Source organism: Astatotilapia calliptera, chromosome 23 (genome assembly GCF_900246225.1).
Source record: "Astatotilapia calliptera chromosome 23, fAstCal1.2, whole genome shotgun sequence".
NCBI lineage: Eukaryota > Metazoa > Chordata > Actinopteri > Cichliformes > Cichlidae > Astatotilapia > Astatotilapia calliptera.
The window spans coordinates 21,123,094-21,148,438 of NC_039323.1; the positions used below are offsets into that span (position 1 = coordinate 21,123,094).

Below are 25,345 nucleotides of genomic sequence, written 5' to 3' on the forward strand. Positions count from 1 at the left end.
TGTTGAACTGAGGCAACAAACACTTTGGCTGTTTGCAGTGCCCCTGTATAATACCCTTTTGTATAATCTTTACTTCCTGTACTTTTTTGTAATCTTTAGTTCTTGGTAAAGCCACAAAAGCTATCCCCACATAATTGTGTGAAGGTTCCAGTACACATATGATGTCTTACAAAGATATGTCTCAAATGAAAGCAGCCGGAGGCATTTTGTAAAAAAAAAAAAAAAAAACTCTGATCTGACGTTGTCGTCCTGGCAGAGTTCACCTGATGACTTGTTATTTAAAGACTGCACTCCCTTTCACCAGAACATGAGATGACACTTCTGGTAAGAGTTAATCTTTATTTTGTGGCCTTTTTTAATGTTTCAAGAAGAAACGTTTTCTCTATTAGAAGAAAAGATTTCGTCTATTTTCACTTGTTTTGAATCTTGTTTCTGTTTTCTTTCTTTCTGGTGAAGCTACTTATATATTCTACACATGCCAAGGAAGGTGGCCAGTCTATCCTCTGAACCTCATCAACCGTGCATCTATACAGATAATCATCTAGCACAGTAATTCATTGAAACTTCAGCAGCATGATCACCATTTTCTTCCTCATCGAAATGGTCAGCATCATCCCCATCACTGCCATCCTCCTCTTCATCTATTCCAAGCTTATTTCCATCTACCGCTCCAACCATGTGTTGGACAGCTGTGGCCATGCTGTGCTGATAACAGGCTGTGACAGTGGCTTCGGGCACCACCTGGCTCGCTGTTTGGACCAAAAGGGGTTTGTGGTCTTTGCTGGGTGTTTGTCTCCAGGAGGAGCTGGAGCCCAGAGCCTGGTCAGACAGAGTTCCAGTAATCTAAAAATCCTCAAGTTGGATGTCACAAGGGATGAAGACTTGCAGCAGGCAAAGAAAATGGTGCAGGAGAACCTGCCAGAGAAAGGTAGGAGTTTAGCTCAATGGAAAAAATGTATCAAAGATTAGCCATGGCAAAAAGGAGAAAATTGTATTTTATTGTTTGCTTATTTCCATAGATAAAGAAAAGACAAACTTTTGACTTTTCTTTATCTCTTTATCTTTATCTCTTGACTTGTTTGTATTTAAATATGTAAGGATAAAATCTCAATGATAGTTACAGATTAAAAGGCAAAGGTGAATAATGAAAAGTCTTGAATCCACAGTAAATCCAGTCTTTTAATTTTTTTAGCTTGTGAGGTCAACTTTCCAAAGGCCAGTTCAGTTTCTGTTTTTGCAAGAAATAAAACTTTTACAAATTTGACAAATAGTGTGGGAAAAAAATAACTTTCTAGTCTATTTGGTCTATCCATGACATGTTGCATGTTTTTTATTTCACATTTAAAACTACATTTCTCTAAAGAAAAAAGTAGGGTCAGTGGGATTTTATTGTTTGTCAGGTCTGTGGGCAGTTGTGAACAATGCTGGGATCTCAGACTGGGCCGAGATCGAATGGAACACTATTGAAGATTTCCAAAACATGGTGGATGTTAACCTGTTTGGATCCATTAGGACATCTATCGCTTTCCTACCGCTGGTTCGTGCCAGCAAAGGTGAGTTCCATGTGTAGCTACATTACTGTCCTCACATTTATACTGTAGTGGCGTTATGGATAATAAAGGCTTGTGTAATGTTTTCAGGTCGGATGGTTTTTGTGTCAAGTATCTTTTCCTTCTTCTACTGCTTGAACATGGGAGCATACAGTGTGTCAAAGAGAGGACTGGAGGCATTTGCTGACTGCTTAAGAGTGGAAATGGCTAGTTTTGGCGTGAAGGTACCGAATGGGTGAAAAGATACACAAAAACATCCCATGACACTGTAAAGCATGAAGTAGAAAATTTAGTAATTCTGTGGTACATAAAATGTTATGCCTGTGAGGGGAATGGGAACGAAGTCTTTCTATGAATACGGTTCATTGAGTAAGTAAAGTTGAATTTTTTTTTATTTTAATTACACTGTACAGAGTTGTTTTTGCCAGTGCTGTGGGACATCACATTCTAATGAAAAACCATGGTATGTTTTCATTGGATTTTCCAAGACATTCCAATGCTTATTTATTTTGCTTTTAGGAACAGGATTCAGAGAAACATCTGGTTCTCACACTTGTATAACACACAGAACAATTTGGCTGCTTTGATTCTGTTCATAATTCTATTAATTTACACCAGTGGTTCAAATGCAGCCCCAAACCATGACAGAGCCCCCACCGTGTTTTACAGATGGCTGTAGACACTCACTGTTGTATCCAAAAAAAATGATTCTGTTCATCTAGACGTAACATTTTCAGTGTGAGAAACATTTTTTCACTTATCCAAGTGACTTCTTCAGTCCCAGCTGACTGCAGGTTTCAGAATCAATTATTTGGGATTTGCTTACCTGGATGATTGAGCATGCATCAAGAAAGTCACTGTTGTACCACTCTCCTGACCTTTTGTAAAAATGATGGCCATTTGAACCAAAAATGTCAAATATGGATTCATCACTCCATCAGAACAGTTGTCAAAGCTTTTTAGTCCAGTTCTTGTGTAATTTTCACACCTCAGCCTTTCAGCCTTTTCTCCCTCTTTCCATTCAATAAGAATGGCTTCTTGACAGCCAGCCTTCCACTGAGAACGTTTCTGATTAGGTGGGGTTTTTTTTTTTTTTTTTCCCTATTTCTTAAGATGCTTTTCATCTGCTGTAGGATTTTTAAAGGCCTCCCACTTCTCCTTTTGTCCTTAAATGTGTTTTTGCAATGGGCAGCTATTAACATAGTGCCTCTAAATGCAATTTAAACCTGGTTCTTTACTAAGTTACCTGTTACCACAGATGACTAAAATAGCAACCAATGCCCCCCCCAAAAAACTTTGAAAGACCTTTAGAAAGTCCAGCAAGCTATTGATCAAGACCACTTTGAAAAAAATACAGAAAATTTTGGCTTCTTGGAAACAAAATATAAACAAATGAGGGGTGGCTCAAGACTGTTTGTCTGTTAATGTGTATTTCATTAACAGACATGAAGCTCTAAGTGAGCATGTGTTTACCAGTTACGTTGTGACCATTTGAACGAGTCCAGGGCAGAAACCTTGAACATTGTGCAAGCTTTGCCATTTTTCAAAACCACATTGTTTCTCTTGAAACCTAAATCTTTACTTAAAAATGTAAAAATATTAGCTCTGTGTCCTTAATTTTGAGATTATTGTGATCAAACATGACATCATAGTATATATCATAGAAAATTAATTAGAGTATATCTAAAGTTTGCCTAATCCATTTCTTCTTTTTGGTCTAACCCAACAAAAATAGAAGTGAGAAAACAAGTTATGGGTTTACAGGAATCCATGAGTTGGAGTAATTGATACTGATGTGAACACCCATCAAGATTTAATAATACCTGATAGAAGACTCTTTCCTCCTAGTTGAGTCTTTATGCTAAGCTAGCTCAAGTTTCATCAGGAACGCAAATAACCTTTCATAAATGTCATGGATTTGTTGTTTAAGTTAAAACACACACAGAAACACAGATACACACAAAAACGCTGTAAATGGACTAACTGAACATAAACTCCCTTTCAGGTCAGCATCATTCAGCCAGGTAATTTTGGCCAAGCCACTAACATCCTGAAGAGGAAAACTGCTTTGGACATCTGGAACAAACTGGATGATGAGAAAAAACGAATCTTTGGCAGAGAGTACATTGATCTGGCCAATGACTACTTCACGTCAACATGTAGGGTGGGATTCAAGGACGCCGATCCGGTCATCGCAGCAATGCTGCACGCGGTCACATCTGCTCGGCCGAAACACAGATACCTGCTGGTCTCCACCATGGAGATGTTTTTCTTCAGCATCTTCCCATTTCTGCCAACCCTCCTGGCTGATGCTGTGTTTTCTCTCAGCTCAATGTACACATGCAGAAAAGAAATGCTTTATGCTAAGCGAGACCCACAAAATAGCTATCTGTAATACTAAGCTCTTCCTATTGTCTTTAAAAATGTTAAGGACTTAATACACAACATTTATGGCTTTATAATTAATAATACTACTAATAACAATAATAAAAGGTATGAAGCAAATATAGCCTCATGAAACAGACTGATCTTGAGACATTTGAAACCCAGTATTCAGCTTAATGCCAGACTACAGATTTAGTGATCACAGGTAGATTTATTCCTAACTTTGAAAGTATTTCCAATTTACTTCCTGTCATTTCAAAATGTATTACTGCTTTTGTGTGTGTGTGTGTGTGGGGGGGGGGGGCGTAAATGTTAATTAGCAGGATTATGAGTACGAGTTGTAGCTTGATTTCTGGAGTCTTGCCTGGCTGTTTACCTTCAGGATTTTCTTTTTTTACTTTTTTGGACAATAATTTTAGTATATTAAAGTAAACCATGCAAAACATAACCGTCATAATATGAATATTTTCCTAGTCCGCTTATTTACACAGAATGAACCTGCAATCGAACTGTAGGTTAAAAAAGAGGGACATCCCACATGCTATAACATATTTTGAACTTTGCCACATGGTTGGTATGAGCCTTTACTTAAGTTTACTGACTTTTGGGGGGGGGTTGTTAGTGAATTATCAGAAAGAGGTCCTCCAAGGTAACGGTGCAAAATTATGTTCCTCTGGGTCATAGATATAAAAACTGATATTCATGCTGTTATAGCAAAAAAATGTGCCACAAAGTTTTTATTTTTTCTGCTTTGAAAATTTCATGTGGATTAAGTAATTACAAGAGCTTGAAAATGCTGGGGGTAAAAAATATATAGCCCCAATTCACATCAAGTTTCCTCAAGATGCGTTTATTTGTAAGGTAAAGACTCTACAATAATAAATATTCATATAACACACAAATGTTTATAATAGTGCAAGGTAAAGAGTTCAGTTTGAGCAACACTGCTGCACAACATGTTTTAATGAATCCAAGCCTAATTGGTGGTTTCTCTACATATGAATGTAGAGAAACTGAAAGAAGTAGAACAGATTTTTGATGCCAGAAGCTTTCTGTTTTCCAATGCCTGTAGTCTGTGTTCTTTAGACCAATATTGTTTTTGTTTTCATTGGTTCCTGTCTCTCATTACGGTTCCCTCTTTTCCTCATCTTTCTATCTGATCTTCAGTGTAGGTGTGGCAACTTTTTCCTGCTTAGATGAGTGGCAGTGATTATTTGGTAACTTAGCAGTATTATAACACCAGGGCTACATCAAAGGCCCAAATCTTGTCAATGCAGATATGCCAATACTTTGAAAGATCTTGTAGCCACACATTTTAAAAGCCTTCTCACACTTTTTGTATTTATTATTCCTCACATTTTAATGTCCCTTCTTGGATTAAAGGTGTAGAGAAGAGAAAATGTGGACAGCTATGAAGCGGATGAAGAGTGTACAGATGACATACCTGTGGAGAGAGGGTAGTGGAGTTTTTGGCCAGGTGGTTGAACACAATCTTGGAGAGGGAGAATGTCTGAGAAAAGGAGATGAAGTGTACTGGTACTGATTTGCAGCAAGTGTAATATGCAGAACTGTAGTAACTATAGAGGGATAAAGGATATTGAAGATGGCGCTGCCAGGCAGGAAGAAAAGACAAAGATCACAGAGTACATTCCTGGATACCGGACATGCAGAGAGTTGGTGTGACAGAAGAGGATGCTAGGTTTAGGACTTCTTTTATGCCTGAGAACGATAGTGCAACCTCTAATTAATTAATGGCTATCAAGTAAACATAATTATGCTTTTCATACATAATGTTTCAGTAGAAAAAGTCAAAAGGTTACAGTGGTTATATTAAGAAAAACTTAACATAAAATTCCCCCCATTCTTTACTTATCCCAGCTGACTCAGCAATACAACAATAGCTGTATAAGTATACCATTCTCAATTGTTTCATCCACATTACTCGTTGAATGAACTACACAGCTATCTTCTGATTAGTAGGCAAAATGGAGCATCCAAGATTTGGGTTTATCCATTTAATGGTTGTTTTCATTGGTACCAACTGAAATATTTCTGGATAAGCACACATTTTTCTCAAGTTGAAAAAAGTAATCCCAGTATGCCACTTAGCTCAGATTGTTATCATATGGTGTTAACAGGGCATGAGTTCAATGCCCATACTAGGGTTTTTTTTTTTTTTAATGAAGTAATGTGTTTCATACCACCACCTTTTGAAACACAGAATATGTTCATGTTGTATAACTGCATATCTTATTAATGCTAAATCATAGGTTCTGTCTCCATGTTGGCCGTCAATGCTTTCATTCACAGACAAATTCATTATCAGCTGAGAGTCAGCCACTACTCTTTCATTACTAACAGACACACAAAGAAACGTTTATTTGTTTTTTTTAACAAACACTTGCTGATGAGTCTTGACGTCACATGTTAACAAATCAGTGTGTAAGTGCCAAAGCAAATTGGAAAGAATAAGTGTTCAGAAACCAAGAGAAGCAAATGAAGTTTTTTGTTTTTTGTACTGTGAACACGAGATTCAAGATTACGCAAAAAAAATCTGTCTCTCTCTCTCTCTCGCTCTCTCTCTCTCTCTATATATATATATATATATGTATGTGCATATATATACATATGTATGTATGTATCAAATATCTTTTTTCTTCTTCTTTCTTTTATCTTTTTGTTGTATTAAAAAATAATTAAATGAAGGAAACAGTAGATAATAAAAGTAATTGTTCATTTCAGCTCTATCTTTAATTTATAACTGTTAAAATTATGGAGCTCAAACTGCCAATGTAAACTAACACTACTGAATAAATGAATATTCTCTTAAATACATCCAAATATTTCCTACCATCTTCTGCTGCAAAAACTGAAAGTTAAGCTTTGATTAATCTCTCCTTACATACTCTTGAGCATGTGACAAATGTTTTTAACATCCAGTCTGGTTTTATATCATCCCAGAGAGTCTCAGAGGCAGGAACAATCTGAAGGTCCCACATATATCTAGTCCTTCACCTGAAAGAAGACAGAAAACCAAAGTTGAGCTTCTAAACCTGGAAAAATCTGCTAAATCAAGGCTGTCCTTTCCTTCTATGTTTTGTGACTACATCGTAATGTTGATGTCAAAGTGCCCATTTATGTTCACCTTTATGACCATCAGCAAGTGTGAGCTCCTCTATAAAAGCAGACATTTTGACAGCTCCCTGTTGTGGAACATTCAAGCGTGTGTTAAGACAATGCTACAATCTTCAACTCAAATCAGCAGATAGACAGTTGAAACTTGGAAATATTTGAGTGTGGACAATGATCCCAAAAACACATAGAAGCTGATTTTCAAACGGATAAAGCAGTGGGAAAAGTTTGATCCTTTTTATACCCACCTAGCAATGCACTATGTCAGATATCTGCCATTTCTGCAAGACTTTGTGGAAAACTCTTTTCTTGAATTTTCCCTTATTGCTCATTTTAAAAGTTTGTTGAAAAAAGATCTCTCCTGCTTCAGGATTAAGTCCACAAGTTTGAGGTGCACTACTCTTAAAGCTCCTCGGTGGGCTAGGATGGGTTTTCATTCTATTCATCATTTCACGGATTTGGTTGTACTTTCACATCTTAACATTTGCTCAAAATAAAAGCTTTACTGATTGAAAATATGCCTATTTTATTTATTTAATTTTTATTTATTTATTTTATTTATTTAATTTTTATTTATTTATTTTATTTATTTAATTTTTATTTATTTATTTTATTTATCTATTTTTTCCGCCTGTCCTGTTTGGTTCTTTTGCCATCAGAATTATTGTCTAAAGGCAAAGAAAGATGCCGAACGGATTTACTTTACCAAATGGACCATCCCAGCCTTGCCGTAATGGTCTATTTGATTCACCTTTGCGTTTATTGTTTATTTTATTTTCACTTACTACACACGGGACAGACTTGACTGGGGGAAAGAAAAACTGCGGGGAAGAGGGACGGTGACAAAGGGCAAAAAAAGAAAAACCAACAAAACAAACAGACAAAAAATGCATATATCAATCGCCTGGATCATATATGATCAAATATGCCTATTTTAAAAGAAAACTACTGTGAAAATGTGCTTTTAGGCCTGTTTAAAGGTTATACTGTAAATTCTCCTCAAACCTAAACCACGGAAAACATTTTCCCAGACAGGGATTCAAGGTCAGTCAGATAAAGAGGCGCAGACAAAGGCATTTTGTTTTTGACAGCTGTGTGTGTTCAGCTTAATGCCAGACTACAGATTTAGTGATCACAGGTAGATTTATTCCTAATTTTGAAAGGATTTCCAATTTCCTTCCTATCATTTCAAAATGTATTACTGCTTTTGTGTGTGTGTGTGTGTGTGTGTGTGTGTGTGTGTGTGTGTGTGTGTGTGTGTAAGAGTGTGCAACATGGAAGCATACAGAAATCTGAGAGGAGAAATGTCTTGACAGATGCCTAAATTTAATTCACATCAAATAAAAAAAGGAGAAGTTTATATATTTGTGGCATTTATATGTTTTTATCTGTATGCTGAAGATTAAAGTAAACCAATCTACCCAGAAACAACTGAGTAGGACAAAGAAGCAGACAGAGACACATTCCCCTGTTACTGTGTGTAACATCCAATCCGTCAAGGTCACTCTTTATCTTCCATTTGTTTCACCAGCAGAATGCCTTACTTCACAGACTTCCCTCAGAGGCAGATAGCACGCAGAGACAAAACAAATATGTTAGAAAACAGGGAAAGCAACAGGAGGGAATCCATTTTCTAGAGGTAACCAGACAAACAAGGCAGACTCTGAAGCTGTAAAAATTGTTGCGCCTACTTTAAGGATTTTTTTTCCCCCTCTCATCAAGAGTTTCAAGATATATAGTCATGGTGTCCTGTACTGTCCTCATCCTGGGTCCTCTTTGCATCCATGGTATAATTCAAGCTTGCATGGGTGAGGAGCTGTCCCGTGGGGCTGTGCTATCCTGGTTCAAAGTACGGGTTCTGGAAGGTCTCGGGCTCGAAGAACCCCCTCTGAGCACGCTGCAAGGTCCCGATGCAGACAGGGTACCTCCTGATACGAGGCACCTGCACCAGAGGGCCCACAGGACAAGCAGAACATCATGGGTTAATCCTCAAACCCGTCCGAACCAGGAATCATCGCAAATAATTCTGTTCCCGGGTTCAGGTGAGAAATTCTTTTGCACTTATCTGTTTGAGTGGAGTGAGTCTAAAACTCCACACGGGTCTTTAAATCGATCAACAGGTCAAATGTCCTCTTACTCTTACAAATAAAACAGTATACGGATACATTTTGACTTTAAGTTTTAATAGATCTTATTCTAAATGAAAACCATAAGGATGCCATTATTTGCAAAATTTTTCTGCAAAATTTCCTTGCAAAGTTTATTATTTGTATATTATAGATGGTTATACATATTTTTACTTCTTTTAACATCCATTAATATACATTTGTATTAGTAGTAAAAACAAAATGATGCGCAGCAGAATTGCATCTATCCAAATGCCAGGTAGTACGATAATAAGATACACTGAATAATCAAAATTATGTAATAGTATTAAGGGTGGTGGGATCAAATAAGTGTAAACTTCATCCTACTCCTTTCCAAGCATCTAAATTGTGTAAAATATAGAGACATTCACAACAACTCAGCATATTAACTTTGTTTTATTTTCCTATTTACAATGTATTCTGCTCTCTAAGGAGCTTGGAAAGAAAAGCATCTGGACATCTTTAAGTTATTTGAAGACGTTTCACCTCTCATCCGAGAAGCTTCTTCAGTTCTGAGGAGAACTGAAGAAGCTTCTCAGACAATGTATTCTGCTATTTTAGGTATATTTACATGTTCCAAATAAAACAATTAATAGTTAGGTAGACAGATATGTGATTTAGTCTTTATGTCCTTAGACAGGGCGATGTCCAAAGTCTGTCCCGGGCCAATCATGGCACTAAATCAGATTTTATATGTCCCCTCGCTCCTTCCTTAAAACGTATTAGTTCTGGCCCGCTGCCACAAACAGAATCAATAATGTGTAATGTTCTCTTTTCACCCCATGGTGGCAGCACCATCTGTCTTTTATACACTCTCTGTTACAACCAACATAGAGTGTATAAAAGTTTCAAAAACTCACAAAATACACACAAAAGTAAGTTGTTTAAAATTAACCTGATCTACTGATATTCATCACCTTCACTGAATTTCCTCAAGCTTTATGTTATATCAGTCTTTGTATGTGAATTAAAAGTCGATTTATTTTGGTAACCTTTGAACACACCTGATCACCTTTAATGATAATTCTTGTCTAATTGAAAATAAAATAGAACACCTCAAAAAAAGGGTGAAACGGATTGTTGGCTCTAAAGTTTCCATTAATAAATATGGGATTTTTGGGGGGAAAAAAAGTTTGCCAGTGCTGTTTATCCATCACTGTTATAGTGTGAGTTGCAACCTCAGAGACATTAGTTTTAAATATATTTGCCTTCTCTAAAATGTAATGGAACTAATGGCACTCGCCCTGAAGTGCTGTCTGCCGAGGTGGCTCACTCCCTGGACGGTATTTCTTACAGTACTTACCATAGTATCATATCAGTAAGTTTGGTCAGAGTGAAAACCTCTTGTCATTTTAAATGGTTCTTGTTAGCATTATTAACACTTTGACCTTCAGATCAATCAAACTTGACCTTAAAGGAGAGGTCTATGAGAGGTATGTGTTGACACACCACACTTGTAAGAATCATAGTTATCAAGTCATAAGGCTTTTTATCAATTTTCAACCAATAAATCATTAAGCTGACCTTGAAGACAATGGTGCATTTAAGCCAAATTTTAATGGATTGTTAACATGATCCCACTTTACACTCCTGCAAAGTTTTATCAGAATTCATTCAACTGTTTGAGCCATTGTTTTTACAAACATAATGGCATGCATGCACACAAACACTACTAAAAACACAACCTCCTAGGTGGTGACAATGCTTAAATTTCAGTGCTGCATATTGTAATGCAGCCTTACTTATACAGTGGGGCAAAAAAGTATTTAGTCAGCCACCGATTGTGCAAGTTCCTCCACCTAAAATGATGACAGAGGTCAGTAATTTGCACCAGAGGTACACTTCAACTGTGAGAGACAGAATGTGAAAAAAAAAAAAATCCATGAATCCACATGGTAGGATTTGTAAAGAATTTATTCGTAAATCAGGGTGGAAAATAAGTATTTGGTCAATAACAAAAATACAACTCAATACTTTGTAACCTTTGTTGGCAATGACAGAGGTCAAACGTTTACTATAGGTCTTTACCAGGTTTGCACACACAGTAGCTGGTATTTTGGCCCATTCCTCCATGCAGATCTTCTCGAGAGCAGTGATGTTTTGGGGCTGTCGCCGAGCAACACGGACTTTCAACTCCCGCCACAGATTTTCTATGGGGTTGAGGTCTGGAGACTGGCTAGGCCACTCCAGGACTTTCAAATGCTTCTTACGGAGCCACTCCTTTGTTGCCCGGGTGGTGTGTTTTGGATCATTGTCATGTTGGAAGACCCAGCCTCGTTTCATCTTCAAAGTTCTCACTGATGGAAGGAGGTTTTGGCTCAAAATCTCACGATACATGGCCCCATTCATTCTGTCCTTAACACGGATCAGTCGTCCTGTCCCCTTGGCAGAAAAACAGCCCCATAGCATGATGTTTCCACCCCCATGCTTCACAGTAGGTATGGTGTTCTTGGGATGCAACTCAGTATTCTTCTTCCTCCAAACACGACGAGTTGAGTTTATACCAAAAAGTTCTACTTTGGTTTCATCTGACCACATGACATTCTCCCAATCCTCTGCTGTATCATCCATGTGCTCTCTGGCAAACTTCAGACGGGCCTGGACATGCACTGGCTTCAGCAGCGGAACACGTCTGGCACTGCGGGATTTGATTCCCTGCCGTTGTAGTGTGTTACTGATGGTGACCTTTGTTACTTTGGGCCCAGCTCTCTGCAGGTCATTCACCAGGTCCCCCCGTGTGGTTCTGGGATCTTTGCTCACCGTTCTCATGATCATTTTGACCCCACGGGATGAGATCTTGCGTGGAGCCCCAGATCGAGGGAGATTATCAGTGGTCTTGTATGTCTTCCATTTTCTGATGATTGCTCCCACAGTTGATTTTTTCACACCAAGCTGCTTGCCTATTGTAGATTCACTCTTCCCAGTCTGGTGCAGGTCTACAATACTTTTCCTGGTGTCCTTCGAAAGCTCTTTGGTCTTGGCCATGGCAGAGTTTGGAGTCTGACTGTTTGAGGCTGTGGACAGGTGTCTTTTATACAGATGATGAGTTCAAACAGGTGCCATTCATACAGGTAACGAGTGGGGGACAGAAAAGCTTCTTACAGGAGACGTTACAGGTCTGTGAGAGCCAGAGATTTTCCTTGTTTGAGGTGACCAAATACTTATTTTCCACCCTGATTTACGAATAAATTCTTTACAAATCCTACCATGTGAATTCATTGATTTTTTTTTCACATTCTGTCTCTCACAGTTGAAGTGTACCTCTGGTGCAAATTACTGACCTCTGTCATCATTTTAAGTGGGGGAACTTGCACAATCGGTGGCTGACTAAATACTTTTTTGCCCCACTGTAGTTATGTTGCAGTAAACTGGCAGAGATGTGTACTTTATCTGCAACACTTAATTTTTATAAACTTAACTCATGTTTAGACACATTAACTACATGTAGGAAAGAAACAAAGCCAACACAATGCAGTTTTTTAAATAATAAAAGGCAAGTAGAAAACAATTTTTTAAATAAATGTGTGTAGATGGGGCATATGTAATTTGGGGTTTAACTTAACTGTCAAAGAATAACCTTATACTGGGCTGAAATAAACTTGTTAGTGTCCTCTCAGGTTGAAAGAAGTTCATGCTGGATCCAAATTAGTAATCATACCTGTCAGTGTCCTGATGCATGCTCAGTCATCCAGGTAAGTAAATCACCAAAAGTTGGTTCTGTTCATCTGGACGTAGCGTTTTCAGTGGGAGAAACGTTTCGTCACTCAGCCAAGTGCCTTCTTAAGTGACTGTGCTGTGATGTACACATCTTCATCACCGCTGTTCACTGTGAAGAATTTCACTTTGTGCTTAGAGATGAAAGAAAGTGTTAAGTAGGCTAACAGATGTTTGTTTGTTTTTTTAATCTGATGTCTCCCTGTAGACTGCACCAAATCGGACTCAGCTCAGGGAGAAACTGCAAACAGACATATGACATATTACTTCCAGCCCTCCATCAACAGCCAGGACACTGTAGTCACATCAGCCCACTTCTGGTTCTTTGCAGGCGAAGCAGTCACAGCTAACTCCTCCGCCCAGCTTTTCATTGTAACCACAGCACTAGAACGACTCCAGGCAGCGGAGGCTCCATCAAATTCAAGCTCTGATGGATGGACCACCTACCATCTGGATCAGAACCTGCTGGCCCTTGTCGCCGAAGGCCCCTTTCTTCTTCAGGTCCACTGTCCAGCCTGTCAGTGCCACGCAGGAGAACCAGACAAGATGCCCTTTCTTCACCTCCATGTTCAACCTCGTGGACCTTCCCGGTCACCCCGCAATGCAGCAGTGACCATTCCTTGGTCTCCCTCTGCCATCTATCTTCTGCAGCGGCCCTCTCAGGAAAGGCCTCTACACAGCGACTGCCACCGAGCAGAGATCGACATCAGTTTTGAGGAGCTAGGGTGGGACAACTGGATCGTCCATCCGAAAGTGCTGACGTTTTACTACTGTCACGGAAACTGCTCGGGTGGGGATCTAACCACTGCAATGTTGGGGATCACTCAGTGTTGCGCTCCTGTCCCGGGGACCATGAGGTCCCTGAGGATCACCACGACATCTGATGGTGGATACTCATTCAAGTATGAGACCTTGCCTAACATTATACCTGAAGAGTGTACATGTATCTGAACATCAGACCTTAAAGGCCAGTTCACCCAAATAAAAGATTTCAGTTTACTTACAAGTCACAGTTGAAATTTGATTACTGCTCTTATTAAACTTGATTTTGTCTTATTCACTTACAATTCTGTCCTGATTGTTCTCTAGTTTGGGTGTGTGCTACATAAGCCTCAAAACAGATTGTACTTTATATGTTAACCTTGATTAAAGTGTTATTTAGTGGGTTTTGTTTGTTTAATGTGTTGTTTTCACCCTTTCACTGGTACTGCTTAGTGTACCTCACATCAATATTCAACACACAGTCATACAAGGAAGTGTAAGATATAGTTCTACATGTGCTAAAAATTAAAGTCAATAAAATTTAAGATACATTTTCTAGGAACACTTTAACCATCAATTAAAGTCCTTACTGCCGTAAATTAAATAAATTGAACATTGTAAAAATGGCCAATGACACGATCAACTTAAAATTAAAATTTCTGTTAAAATTTCCTTGTTTAATTTATCTATTGAGTTCTATACATCTGTTCCTTTCCACATAACTTAGTTGCATATTTGCTATACCAATTTTTTTGGATATGTATGCATAAATTTGGCATTTTAGATACATTGCTTAAAACTCAATTCATACCTGATGAGGACTTGGTCGATATGTTTGCTTTGCTTGCTGAATTAATCCAGAACCCCCAATTGACCAATTTAACGACTAAATCAAGGGGAAAATTGGGTTCTTCCCTTATTGGGCCACTGAAAGATTATTATTATTATTATTATTATTATTATTATTATTATTATTATCATCATCATCATCATCATCATCATCATTATTATAATAATAAACCAAAGTGACATAGTGAAATAGTTTGAGCTCATTTAAACCCCTTTTAACCATTACTTGATTATTCCTCTGGAGGGCATAGTAGGCCTACTTTAAAACCCATCATTTTACCTTAAACAGTATGACTGACCCTGTAGATGTCAGGGTAACTAACAGATGTCACTCGTTTTTACAATCCAATAAATTTTCATTTTAATTGATAAATTAACATGTTAATACATATTGAGCAGACTGCAATTCAACCACAGGTTTAAACAATTATTAAAAATAAATAAATAAATCAAATCAAGGACAGGAGTAAACGATTTCAAATATATTTATTTACTCTGAAGACAAAATAATCTCTACAGTTACAATAACTACAAAACTTGCAATAGAAAAAAAAAAGTACTATACTCAAAAACTGAATGTCGTACCTCGAAATAAGTAGCAAAACTGGAAGTGAGATGATTATAAGAATACAGCAACAGTTCTTTGGCGATCCGCACTTTGTTCTCCAGGATATAAAACCAACTATGAAAACGTTTCAACTGTATGAATACTGAAAGCTACTGAACACAAAAAAAAAAAAAAAAAGGAAGGAAGGAATCTCACGATGAGTTGAAGATTACATGTTTACATGGCACCAGGCTGTGCGTCAGCAAACTGTCATCCTTTCCTCAGCTTGGCTTTTCTTCCTCCTTCTTTCCCGGGATGCACAAAGGTATCCGTGTTTCAGCACGAAGGAGAAGGAGAAAGAGGTTGCATGTCAAGGACGGAAAATATGTCTCACTAAAGAAGAATGTAAATTTGTAAAGACAAGGGTGGAATTACATGTTTGACAGTGCCCCAGAAAACAGATGTTTCTAGCCAGTTAGCATGAAAAACCACAAAAAGTGAATTTATTTTCCAACTTTCTGCCCCAACGAACACTAAATATTTGTTTTAGAACATAATTTAGGAAAGGATTAACATTGAAATGCTGAGGTGGTATTTGCATGACAACACTTCCTTCTACACAAATGTCACTAGCCTACAACGTTTGGTCAAAAAAAAAAAAAAAAAAAAAAAAAAAAACTTAAATAAAGGCCGGTAAAATGATTGTACAAAGATGATTGTTGGAAATGTGTGGAACGGTTCCTGTTGATTAAAGAATTCAAGCATTTCCCAGGTAAATATTTTTGGCTGATTTGGGTAAATAGGCTTCGAAAAGAAATAGAAAAAAAAAAAATCTTTCTGTCAAACATTTCTGAAGTGGAATTATCTGGCTAATACACCAATAATTCCCAACATTTAAATTAAAGATGACTCATCCAGTTACAGGTTTAGCCCCACTTAACAAGCTTCTGCACATACTCAAAAACATTACATAACGCAAGGTCATGTTTAAGATTTGAGACCAATAAGCTTCAACCAAGTGAGACATCAACATTCAGAAACATTAATAAAAAATAAAAGCCTCTCTTGTGAACCAAACAAAAAAAAAATAAAAAAAATACACTCAGCTGAAGCTTACAATAATCCTTGCGTGGTCTTATAATGGACAGGTTATTGCAATGCAACAAAACACAGAGATGATGAAAGAACATGGGGTAGACGAGGTCTAGCCAAAGGCACAGTCAAAGTTTGGATGTAGGTCGGCAAGCTTTCAAGTTTAGAGTCGTGGAAATTAACCATTTGTCACAACACCGCTCAGTCAGCATTTCTTTGTTTTCAACTGACCTCTAATACTGAAAGGCACATTTCTCTCATCCCCACACACAAACACACGCACACATATTACACACACTTTGGTCTCCCTCAGTGGTCTGACTGCATTCCCATATGTGCTTCCCCCATGTGTTTAAGGCCAGTAGGAATGAAAGGACAGACATTTGAGGCAGGAAGCACGCTCAGGCATGTATCCCTAGAAGATAAAGAGACCAGAGATTATTAAGCATGCATGTTCACTTAAAACTGAGATTTTTTCTGATGTTTTTAGGTCAAACCAAAGTAGGAAATAAACCACAAAAAATAAATAAAAATCTGACATAAAGTCCAAAGTTAAGCCTGTATTTACATAATCGGCTGGAAGTAGAAAGATTCAATATTCTTCTCTGGTTTCCATGTGCCAAATATTAAGGTTAGTGCCATCCTTGAATTTTAGAGTGCTGACTGGACAAAATTTCAAACAACTAAATGATGGAAAGCCAACAATGAAGGGTTGGATCTCTATAACTGCAGTTCCTCTAATGGCCACTTGAGGCCCATTTAAAAAAAAACCCCACACACTATTCCAAGTCATGATAGGACTACTTAATTGTTTTAATACCACTTTGGTGGAAGAAGACGGCTGTAGTCGGCAGCCATCATCATCATAATGATGCAATCACCTGGTAAATAATTACTTTGTACAGTTAACTGTACTCACAACCTGTTATAATCTGTGCTTCAGTCTGCCAAGTTAAAATCTAATATTGTATCTCTAGGTCACTTAGAAGCTAACCCGGACTGGGCAATGCACCACTGGATTCCATGTGCAGCTTTCCAACCAAACTCTCTAGCATTAGCTAATACCTTAGCACTCCACCATCTTGCCCAAATATGGTCACTTCAGTCTTAAGACAAGCAAGATGGCAGCAGCCATAAAGCTAAAGTTGAGGCTTCAAAATGCAAACCCACAAACCAGTGGGTGAGGTCACTGTGGCTACATGTTTCACAGAGTCTATGATTTTAGCTGATTAATCACATCTTCCAGCCCTAATTTATTTATAGAAAAAGTACTTTTATATGCTGGCAATACTCCTCTTCTAAATATTTTCTCCATGGTTTAGAGCTGCAAATAATTTTCTTCAATTTTTAACAGTCCAAAACCCAAATGATGTTAATTTACAGTTATACAAAACAGAAGAGTGGCAAACTCTTACTTTTGAGAAACCTGAACCACATTTAGCTGAATGTTTGGCTTTTTATATAAATAAATGATTTGGTTTTGATTATTGAAGGCTGAACTCTACCTCCTGGTTCATCTGTGTCAAATTCAGTGTGTCGAATGGAGGTCCGAGCGTCTTCTTTACCTTTCTCGCTCGCCTCTCCTTGCTTCTCCTGGGCAAAATTGAGACGGTTCTGCTCTGCAGCAGTCTGTGCAGCTGTGTTAACCTCTGGGCTGCTGCTGCGTGAAGGACTTCCTTCATCCACCTGGTAGGCGAGGTCCAGGTGCTGCTGGGCCAGCCTCAGGTGTCTTCTCAACCGCTCGAGCTCCCTGGACGAGGGACCCTCATCCCCAATACTCTCTCGCCCAGAATCACCCATTGGCAAGTCCCTCAGCTCTTTCATTTTCTCCTTTTTCATGGTGGCGTGGTATCCTGGTGGAGCTGTAGGCATGGAGCGTGAGGCCGGTGGACGGGAGGTGCGTGTGTTGAGGGTGGCCCGCCTGCGGAAAGTGTCACGGATGCTGCCGATACCCAAATGGATGATTTCCAGGATGGTGAGGAGAAGGCAGAGAAAGGACACAACGTACATCACCAGAAGGAAGATCGTCTTCTCCGTGGGACGGGAAACAAAGCAGTCCACCGTGTGCGGGCACGGAGAACGAGTGCAGACATAGGAGGGAATCACCTCGAAGCCGTAAAGAATATACTGCCCAAAAAGGAAGGCCACCTCAAAGGCAGAGCGCCACAGCAGTTGGCACACATAGACTTTCATCAGGCCGTCACGCAAGATCCGCCGGCGACCATCATGTTTTTTCTCTGAGCCTTGAAAACAGAAACATTAGAAGCCAACTTAGTATCAAGTAGGGGTTGTAATCTATTAGAACATTAAAGATGCTTTGTGAAAGACGTACTGCTGCCCTACTTTGTTCTGCTTTGTCTGTCTTTTCTGGTTCAATCTCTTCAGCAATCATTGGGTCTTCTTCTCCGTTGTCCTCTACCTCTTCATAGTCCCTCGCAGCCCCACGTTTAATGATTGGTATTCTCTTCTTCCGCTTTGGGCCCGGCCGAAAGTCCGTCTCTTCCATGCGGGCGATCTTGTGCATGGCAAATCCAAGGTACATTATGGTTGGGGTGGTGATCATGATCACCTGGAGGTAAATGTATGCATGTTGACATTAACAGTACTGTTTTGTGTGAGTAAAATAAACACCGACAGCCTTCTTTTGCTAGAGCTCACCTGGAAGATCCAGAATCTGACATGTGAGAGCGGCGCAAATGCATCATAGCACACGTTCTCACAACCAGGCTGCTGTGTGTTGCAGACAAATTTGCTCTGTTCATCATAGTAGATGGTTTCGCCGCCAACGGCCGTCAGCACAATGCGGAAGATGATGAGCACAGTCAGCCAGACCTTCCCCACGAAGGTGGAGTGGTTGGATATCTCATCCAGCAGACGGGTTAGAAAGCTCCAACTCATGGTGCCAAGGTGATCGGACCACTAAGTTAGCTCTGGGTTCAAAACAAAAGCATGAGACTGAGAAGTGATGGGAAAACTTCGTTTTGCATTCATAAAAATCAAAGTGAGCAAGAACAGCAGCCTGTGAATCTGTGAGGTTTATGCATGTCTTATTTTAGGATCACAGCAACTAAAAGAAGCCTTTGTGGACAGATGGTCATACAGCAGATGTTTATCATTAAGTATGAAACAATTAGCTGAATAATTATAGGCTGATCCACAGAAATGTAATCCAACCACACACACACACACACACACACACACACACACACACACACACACACACACACACACACGCCTTGTTGAGTGCCCACAGCAGATGTTTTGTATGCTGGGGGGGGGACAAAAACAAAACATTCAATCAGTGTGATGACTTTGAACAACCTTGTTAAAGGACCTCTGTATGTACAGAAAATAAACATTTCGAGCTCTTATTCAATTAAGTTAAATATTGAAGCATTACTTCAACCGAAGGTCACTAGAAGAAACCAAATGATAAGCTTTCACACCCAAAAGAAGATTAAAACCATGCATTTGGAAATGCAGGTATTCCAAGAAAGTCTCCACAACAAATCTTAAAAAATAAATAGATAAACAAAAGCCACACATTTGGTATCAAGTAACACGAGGCCCATACAGGTGGTTTAAACCCAGGTCAGACATACAAGTCTTTAAATGCGAATCAGTCTTGTTGGTCAGAGTGCACTAGTCCCTAGCAGCATTTTCGAGAACCAACATTCCTACACCTCACTGCCACGCCAAGCTAGAGATGCTTAATCAGAATTAAAGAGGCAACTGGCAAGTTGCAGCTAGCTCTGAGGAGACCTGCTGTGGCTCCAGGCTGCAGGAATTATGATATTATAGCAGTGACTAGATCTAGGAATTTGCTCTCCAACTCTGCACCAGAAACTATTCTTTTAAATTCCTTCAAGTGTGGCAAATACTCAAAAAGTAATGTGCAAAAAGTCTTACAGCAGTGGCTGTAAGCTTTAGCAGCCAGCTGGAAATAACATTTAGAGTTGATGTAGCAGTTTAATAACTGATCAAGATAAGATTAGCTTTGTGCTTTTCCCCTCCAATTCTGGCTAAAGCCTGACTGAACTCAGTTTCAAAACACATCCTGGATCAGTCTAGTCTGTGATGAGGGTATTCTTTAACCAAACAGGGCACCAGACACACTGTAAAAGAGAAATGCTACCATAACTTTATTTCAAAACACATTTGATTGAAACCAACACAGAGGGGGAGGAGGATGAGAAAAAGGGACTCTATGAACTGCTCATCTTTACAATTACGCTTTTAGACCACAGGGTGTAGCAAAGAAAATAAGCAGCATTTCATGACTCATTGCAACAGCATCAGCCTTTAGCCATTACAGGCATCTGTAGGCTTGTCTCCTCAGATTAGCATTTGACACTCAGACGCATTGTTCATCATCCAGTCCTCTGAAATTCTTCTTTTCCAACCCTGGCACCTTCTGACGCTGAAAAATGGTTAGAGTGACTTGCCCGAGCCTGACCTGCGTAATGGAAAAATATCCCACAAAAAAAAAAAAAAAAAAAAAAATTAACAAGGCCTTAGTCTCACGAGACTAAGCCACACCAAAGCTATGAAAACTTCCAGACAGTAGGTCCCTGAAATCATCCCCTCAGATTTCGAACTGCAACAGCGTCGCCCTGAATCTAGAATTACATTTTGAAAACAAAAAATTACAAGCTTCATCTACTAAAGAAGGGGCATCACACTCACATCCCTGGGAAATGTACACTTGGTTTTCTAAAGCTGACAAAAGAGACAAAAAACAAAACAAAACAAGAGACAAGTCCAGTTGCCTGGTGATATCCATTTTACCCTCAACGCAGTGTTACAAAATCCACCTTTAGATGGCACATTAGCCAAGAGGTCTCAGAGGACGAGAGAAAAGGCTGCTGCTAAAATTTAAAAGCCTCTTTCTGGCATTCATTCAGCAAGGCAGACTTATCCCTTTAAACCTCCGCCCCCAGGGCAGCACTGCCTTTGGTTTCCTCCACTGAAACTTGTTCTTGCATTGCAACAGTTTGGCCTAAGTGTGTATTGAGGACATGACCTGATATAAAGAATACCGCACACAGACCAAAAGCATCTCTCAAGCAATGAAAGGCACGAGCAGGCTGACCAATAATGGACATCTAATCTCAGTGTAATTAGGAAAAACCTTTAATTAGAAGAAGAAAAGACAAAACAAGAAGCCAGAAGCCGAGATTTCAGTTTGACCTCACTGAATTCCTGCTATCAGTTTCTAACCAAGCTTATCAGTCACCTGAACAAGCACCTGGAAAAAGCCAGTGACCTAGCCAGCAGAATTTACGAAGGCGAAGCAGACATGCCAAACAAGTGCGCACATTTAAAAACTTTTTTTTTTTTATAAATATGCTTTGTGTGCTCTTGCACCATCTCCTAACATCCCATACTCCCCCTCAAGAAAAATAAGCTGCAGAAAACAAATGTGTGAGTTTTGCTGAGTGTTTGGTGAATGACAAGAAAAATTTACTGTGTCATCACAGCTATGGTGACATTTAAAAAAAAAAAAGACGAAAAGAAAAACAACAAAGAAGAGAAAAAAAGGGAGGAATGCAATTTTGTGCCACGGGCTCAGAATAGTTTTGAGTTTCCAGCTGTTGTTCACTTTGCACAGGACTGCTCCAGAAGGGAGTTCAGCTCGTGCTAATGCTCAGGGTCCATTAAGAGTTTCTAGAGGTGCTGAGCTAAAAGAAGCAGGGAGGGGAAAAAAAAAATAAATAAGTTGAGACAGCAGCAAACGCACAGAATTTACTCATCTCAGGGGGCTTTACAGCACCCCTTGTTAACACACTGTAAAACTGCCCTCCCCTCCAGATAAAGACACCAAGGAAACCAAACATTTGCCTTTCAGCTATACATTTGACTAAGACAAACATGCATCTGGCTCAAGTAAATTTGAGCATTTTGTGCAGACTCACAAATGCACTGAAGTCGGCTTTAAAACAAAACAAAAATACAAACAACAACAAAAACAGTAGCTTATTTGCTCATGTGGTTTAAACCCTTTTCTGCTTCAGGAGTCACTATGCTCTCCAGGAGTTATGAGTGGGGTGGGTTGTGGAGAGTTTTTTTGGGGAAGGGATCTGGACAAAGGGAAAGTTAACATTCCTGCCTAACCAAAAGCAGAAAGCTGGGATTCTTAGGGTTCAGGGAGCAGACAGAGGGCACATGGACTCCCGATACAATCAGAGCAGCAGGAGGAGAACCATCCAGCATCTGCAAATGCAAATCACATCTTTTTTTTTTTTTGCTGTCTACAATAGTTTGACTTTGAGGAGAGCAGGGACAAAAATTAAATCTAAAGTGGAAAATGGAGTCAATGCACATGATTGATGTCGGTTTGTGTAGCTGGAAGGAAGTTTAAAAGCTCCTTGGTGGAGCTGTTGAAGGCTTCGAATACGCTTTGCTGAGTCAGACTGAATTGTTTTGGAAATTGTGGCATTCCTGGAGGAAAACTAAGTCCTGCCAAGCTTCAGTGGGGAAACAAGAATCCTCTTCTTCTTAGAAGATGAAGCCATCAAGTTCAGAGTCTGACTTCTGAAAGTTCAAAACAGCTATTAGCACATGAACTGCTCCCTTAAAAAAACTTCTATTTACATATAAGAACTTTTTCCCTTGCACTGTGTGATCTCACAATGTTGCGAGCCGCACTAATGGTGACGTTATTCAAAGTCTCCATGTGTTAAATTTTTCCCCTTAGTTTAAAAACTGACGAATATAGGAAGACTCACCACTGACACTCCGGCACGCACAGCTTCAGAACTCGCCACGCGGACCTACTCAGTATATTTAGACTAAACCCTGCTCTTTAAAATAAATAATAAACAAACTTCTCGGGTACCAAACACAAAAAAACAAAAACAAACAAACCACAGTCGGCTTCAGCTAAACTCCAAAAGGAAAACCAAACGACACTAACTAACTTTTCTCGAGACCAAACACTCACCTTCTGCACTACAATCGGCGCGCTGCTTCTCTCCTCGCGCTTAATTGCTTCACCACGTTTTTCTAATTAGCGCGCGCGCGCTCGCTCTCTCACGCCGACCGTCTGCGTCCGAGGCAGCTTTCACTGTGAAGCCATTCAGCCCGCGTTGACCCCATGTGTTGGGGTCCCGAACGAGAGCACAAAAGAAAGAGAGGTCTGCGACTCCTGCAGGCTCCTGCTTCCCTCCTCCTCCTCCTCCTGCTGCTGCTGCTGCACCTCCTCCACGTAACTCGGCCCCATTCAAGAACAAGAGGAGGCCCCTGAAACCTGAGCTGCCCGACTACCGTTCTGCCCTCACGGTGAAGAACCAGGGGAATCCTATAGGTCTTTGCAATGTCCCGGATAAACTGCTGTCTGGACACGAAAGGTATGTCACAACAGGGCAGCCACTTAGTATGGAGGCCGAAAAATGCCAAAAATTCTGTTTATAAAAAAAGTAATTACAAGAAAAGAATTTCTCTGGAAAGGCTGTGCAAATATTTCGTGCATTAAAAATATTTTTTGGACTTGCCTATTCTTAATGCAAAATGTCAACAAGAGTTGCCTCAATGTAAAGGTAAAGGCCTTACAGTAATACAGCAATACTTTTTTTTTTTTAAACCAAGCTAAATTGTTCTGATTTTCTGACCAATCAGATTGATGTATTTTGTAACAAGCGTGCTCATAGCTCAAAGTGTGCACAGGACTATGCGATGATGCAGAGATATAGAAATGGTAAAATAATACAGTTTTACCTCAGGCACAAAGCTAGATGCTGCTCCAGGTCAATCGGCTCTCTGAAATCATTTCTCTGCCTCTCAGGTGTGGTCCCAGCTCTGCGAACAAGATTTCAAACTGCCTCACTGACATCATGAAATATGTCCAAAAGCAGCCATGATACATCTTCAACTCCTGGATCAAACTATGAAATTCTCCCGGCTGCTGCTTTGGCTGAATTCATAATCTCAGGTTTTGTCTTTTCTTGTTTAGAGACATCACTTGATTTCAACTTTGTTTTTCTGTTTTACTTTGTTTTTTTGGGGGGGGGGTTTAGGACAAATTTTACAAGTCCAGCTGAGGAAGTGACAAGCTAACAGTACAGAGCAAATAGCAAACATGTATCTACAGTATTACATGGATCATGGGTTTAAAACACACTTTACCTTCATCTTTTTCTTTCTCACCACATCAATGAACGATTCATTTCTTTTAAGCGTGTCCTTCACATGTTTTGGTTTCTGTCTGGTCCTGGTCATGCAGTTGTGTCCCCAGAAACACTTAATTTTTTTTCTATATTATTATTATTATCATTATTTTTATTGTTATGAAGCTTTTGCAAAAAAAAAAAAAAATCCTATTTCTTTTGTGTTTTATGTGCATTGGCAGCATTTTTCCTCTCTGAGCCACCATAGAATCACCGTAATTATTTATCTTTGTAATTAAGTTACATAGGTATTTGGCATAAGTTAAAATTATGACATAGTTTACTTTTTTTTTTCTTTTTGTAAAGCAGCTGTCAAAAATAAAATGATTAATAAAGCAATCCTTTTAATCGGAACATTATAATCTTTATGGACCTTCATAAAGGCGTTTCTAATTACCTGGCACACATTTAAAGGACTCACGTGAGACAGATTAGCACAGGTCAGAACTGGGGCAGAGATATGTTGGATGCTGGATCCAACCCTTCCCATAACACAGTTTGATAGCATCTCTCATCAGACCCTCATTTCCTGATAAGTGCCCCACGTCTTTAAAGCTTCACGTCCAGTTCGAAGATCAGTATCTGCGGTTTCTAAACTCTCGTCTGAGATGACATCACTTCGAGAAGCCTTCAAAGCTCGCCGAGAGTCACGGAAGATTAGACAACTGTTACTGATTTTTGCTGTTTAAAATCATGGAAGGTCCCCTTTAAGCAAGGCCAAAGACACACCACTTGAGACATTTCTTCAGTTCGATTCTTGCTTATCTCTAAACGTTCTTGTTTGTTTTATGCAAAAACAAAAGCACACAGAGTGTAACACCACCATAATGTAATAGTTTGTCTTTCTGCTGAGGACCCCTGTATTATCCTCCTCCTGGACCACAGTTTGGCCTGACAGAGCACTGCGTGACTGCAGCTTTTACACGAGGAGGCCCACCATCCAAGAATTTAGTTGACTCGAGCATTCGGCAAAACAACAGATTTCTTGCTGTCATGCACAGT

At 39.3% G+C, this 25,345-nt stretch overlaps 3 protein-coding genes across 7 annotated transcripts; 2 read left to right on the forward strand and 1 right to left on the reverse strand.

Moving 5' to 3' along the window:
* The first annotated feature begins 257 nt into the window (after positions 1 to 257).
* On the forward strand, positions 258 to 3,988 carry LOC113016852 (D-beta-hydroxybutyrate dehydrogenase, mitochondrial-like). The gene is made up of 5 exons (XM_026160008.1): positions 258 to 324; positions 457 to 928; positions 1,401 to 1,553; positions 1,641 to 1,774; positions 3,556 to 3,988. The coding sequence occupies exons 2-5, from the start codon at positions 574 to 576 to the stop codon at positions 3,943 to 3,945; spliced, it is 1,032 nt and encodes a 343-aa protein (XP_026015793.1). The 5' UTR covers positions 258 to 324; positions 457 to 573; the 3' UTR covers positions 3,946 to 3,988.
* A 4,613-nt stretch (positions 3,989 to 8,601) lies between these two features.
* On the forward strand, positions 8,602 to 14,095 carry inha (inhibin subunit alpha). The gene is made up of 2 exons (XM_026160268.1): positions 8,602 to 9,109; positions 13,137 to 14,095. The coding sequence occupies exons 1-2, from the start codon at positions 8,809 to 8,811 to the stop codon at positions 13,877 to 13,879; spliced, it is 1,044 nt and encodes a 347-aa protein (XP_026016053.1). The 5' UTR covers positions 8,602 to 8,808; the 3' UTR covers positions 13,880 to 14,095.
* A 913-nt stretch (positions 14,096 to 15,008) lies between these two features.
* On the reverse strand, positions 15,009 to 23,968 carry LOC113015567 (gap junction gamma-1 protein-like). Of its 5 annotated transcripts, XR_003271133.1 has the most exons (6): positions 23,122 to 23,298; positions 18,837 to 19,108; positions 18,522 to 18,747; positions 17,684 to 18,421; positions 16,477 to 16,593; positions 15,009 to 15,391 (listed from the first exon to the last, which is right to left on the reverse strand). XR_003271133.1 is itself a non-coding variant. In XM_026157577.1 (5 exons), exons 2-5 carry the CDS (start codon positions 19,074 to 19,076, stop codon positions 16,580 to 16,582), a joined length of 1,218 nt encoding a protein of 405 aa, XP_026013362.1. In that variant the 5' UTR covers positions 19,077 to 19,108; positions 23,895 to 23,968; the 3' UTR covers positions 16,157 to 16,579. The 5 variants fall into 5 exon arrangements, 4 of the variants coding, with proteins under 4 accessions (XP_026013362.1, XP_026013363.1, XP_026013360.1 ...); XM_026157577.1 differs by lacking the exons at positions 15,009 to 15,391; positions 23,122 to 23,298 and adding an exon at positions 23,895 to 23,968 and having other exon boundaries at positions 16,157 to 16,593; XM_026157578.1 differs by lacking the exon at positions 15,009 to 15,391 and having other exon boundaries at positions 16,157 to 16,593; positions 17,744 to 18,421.
* Positions 23,969 to 25,345: the final 1,377 nt, after the last annotated feature.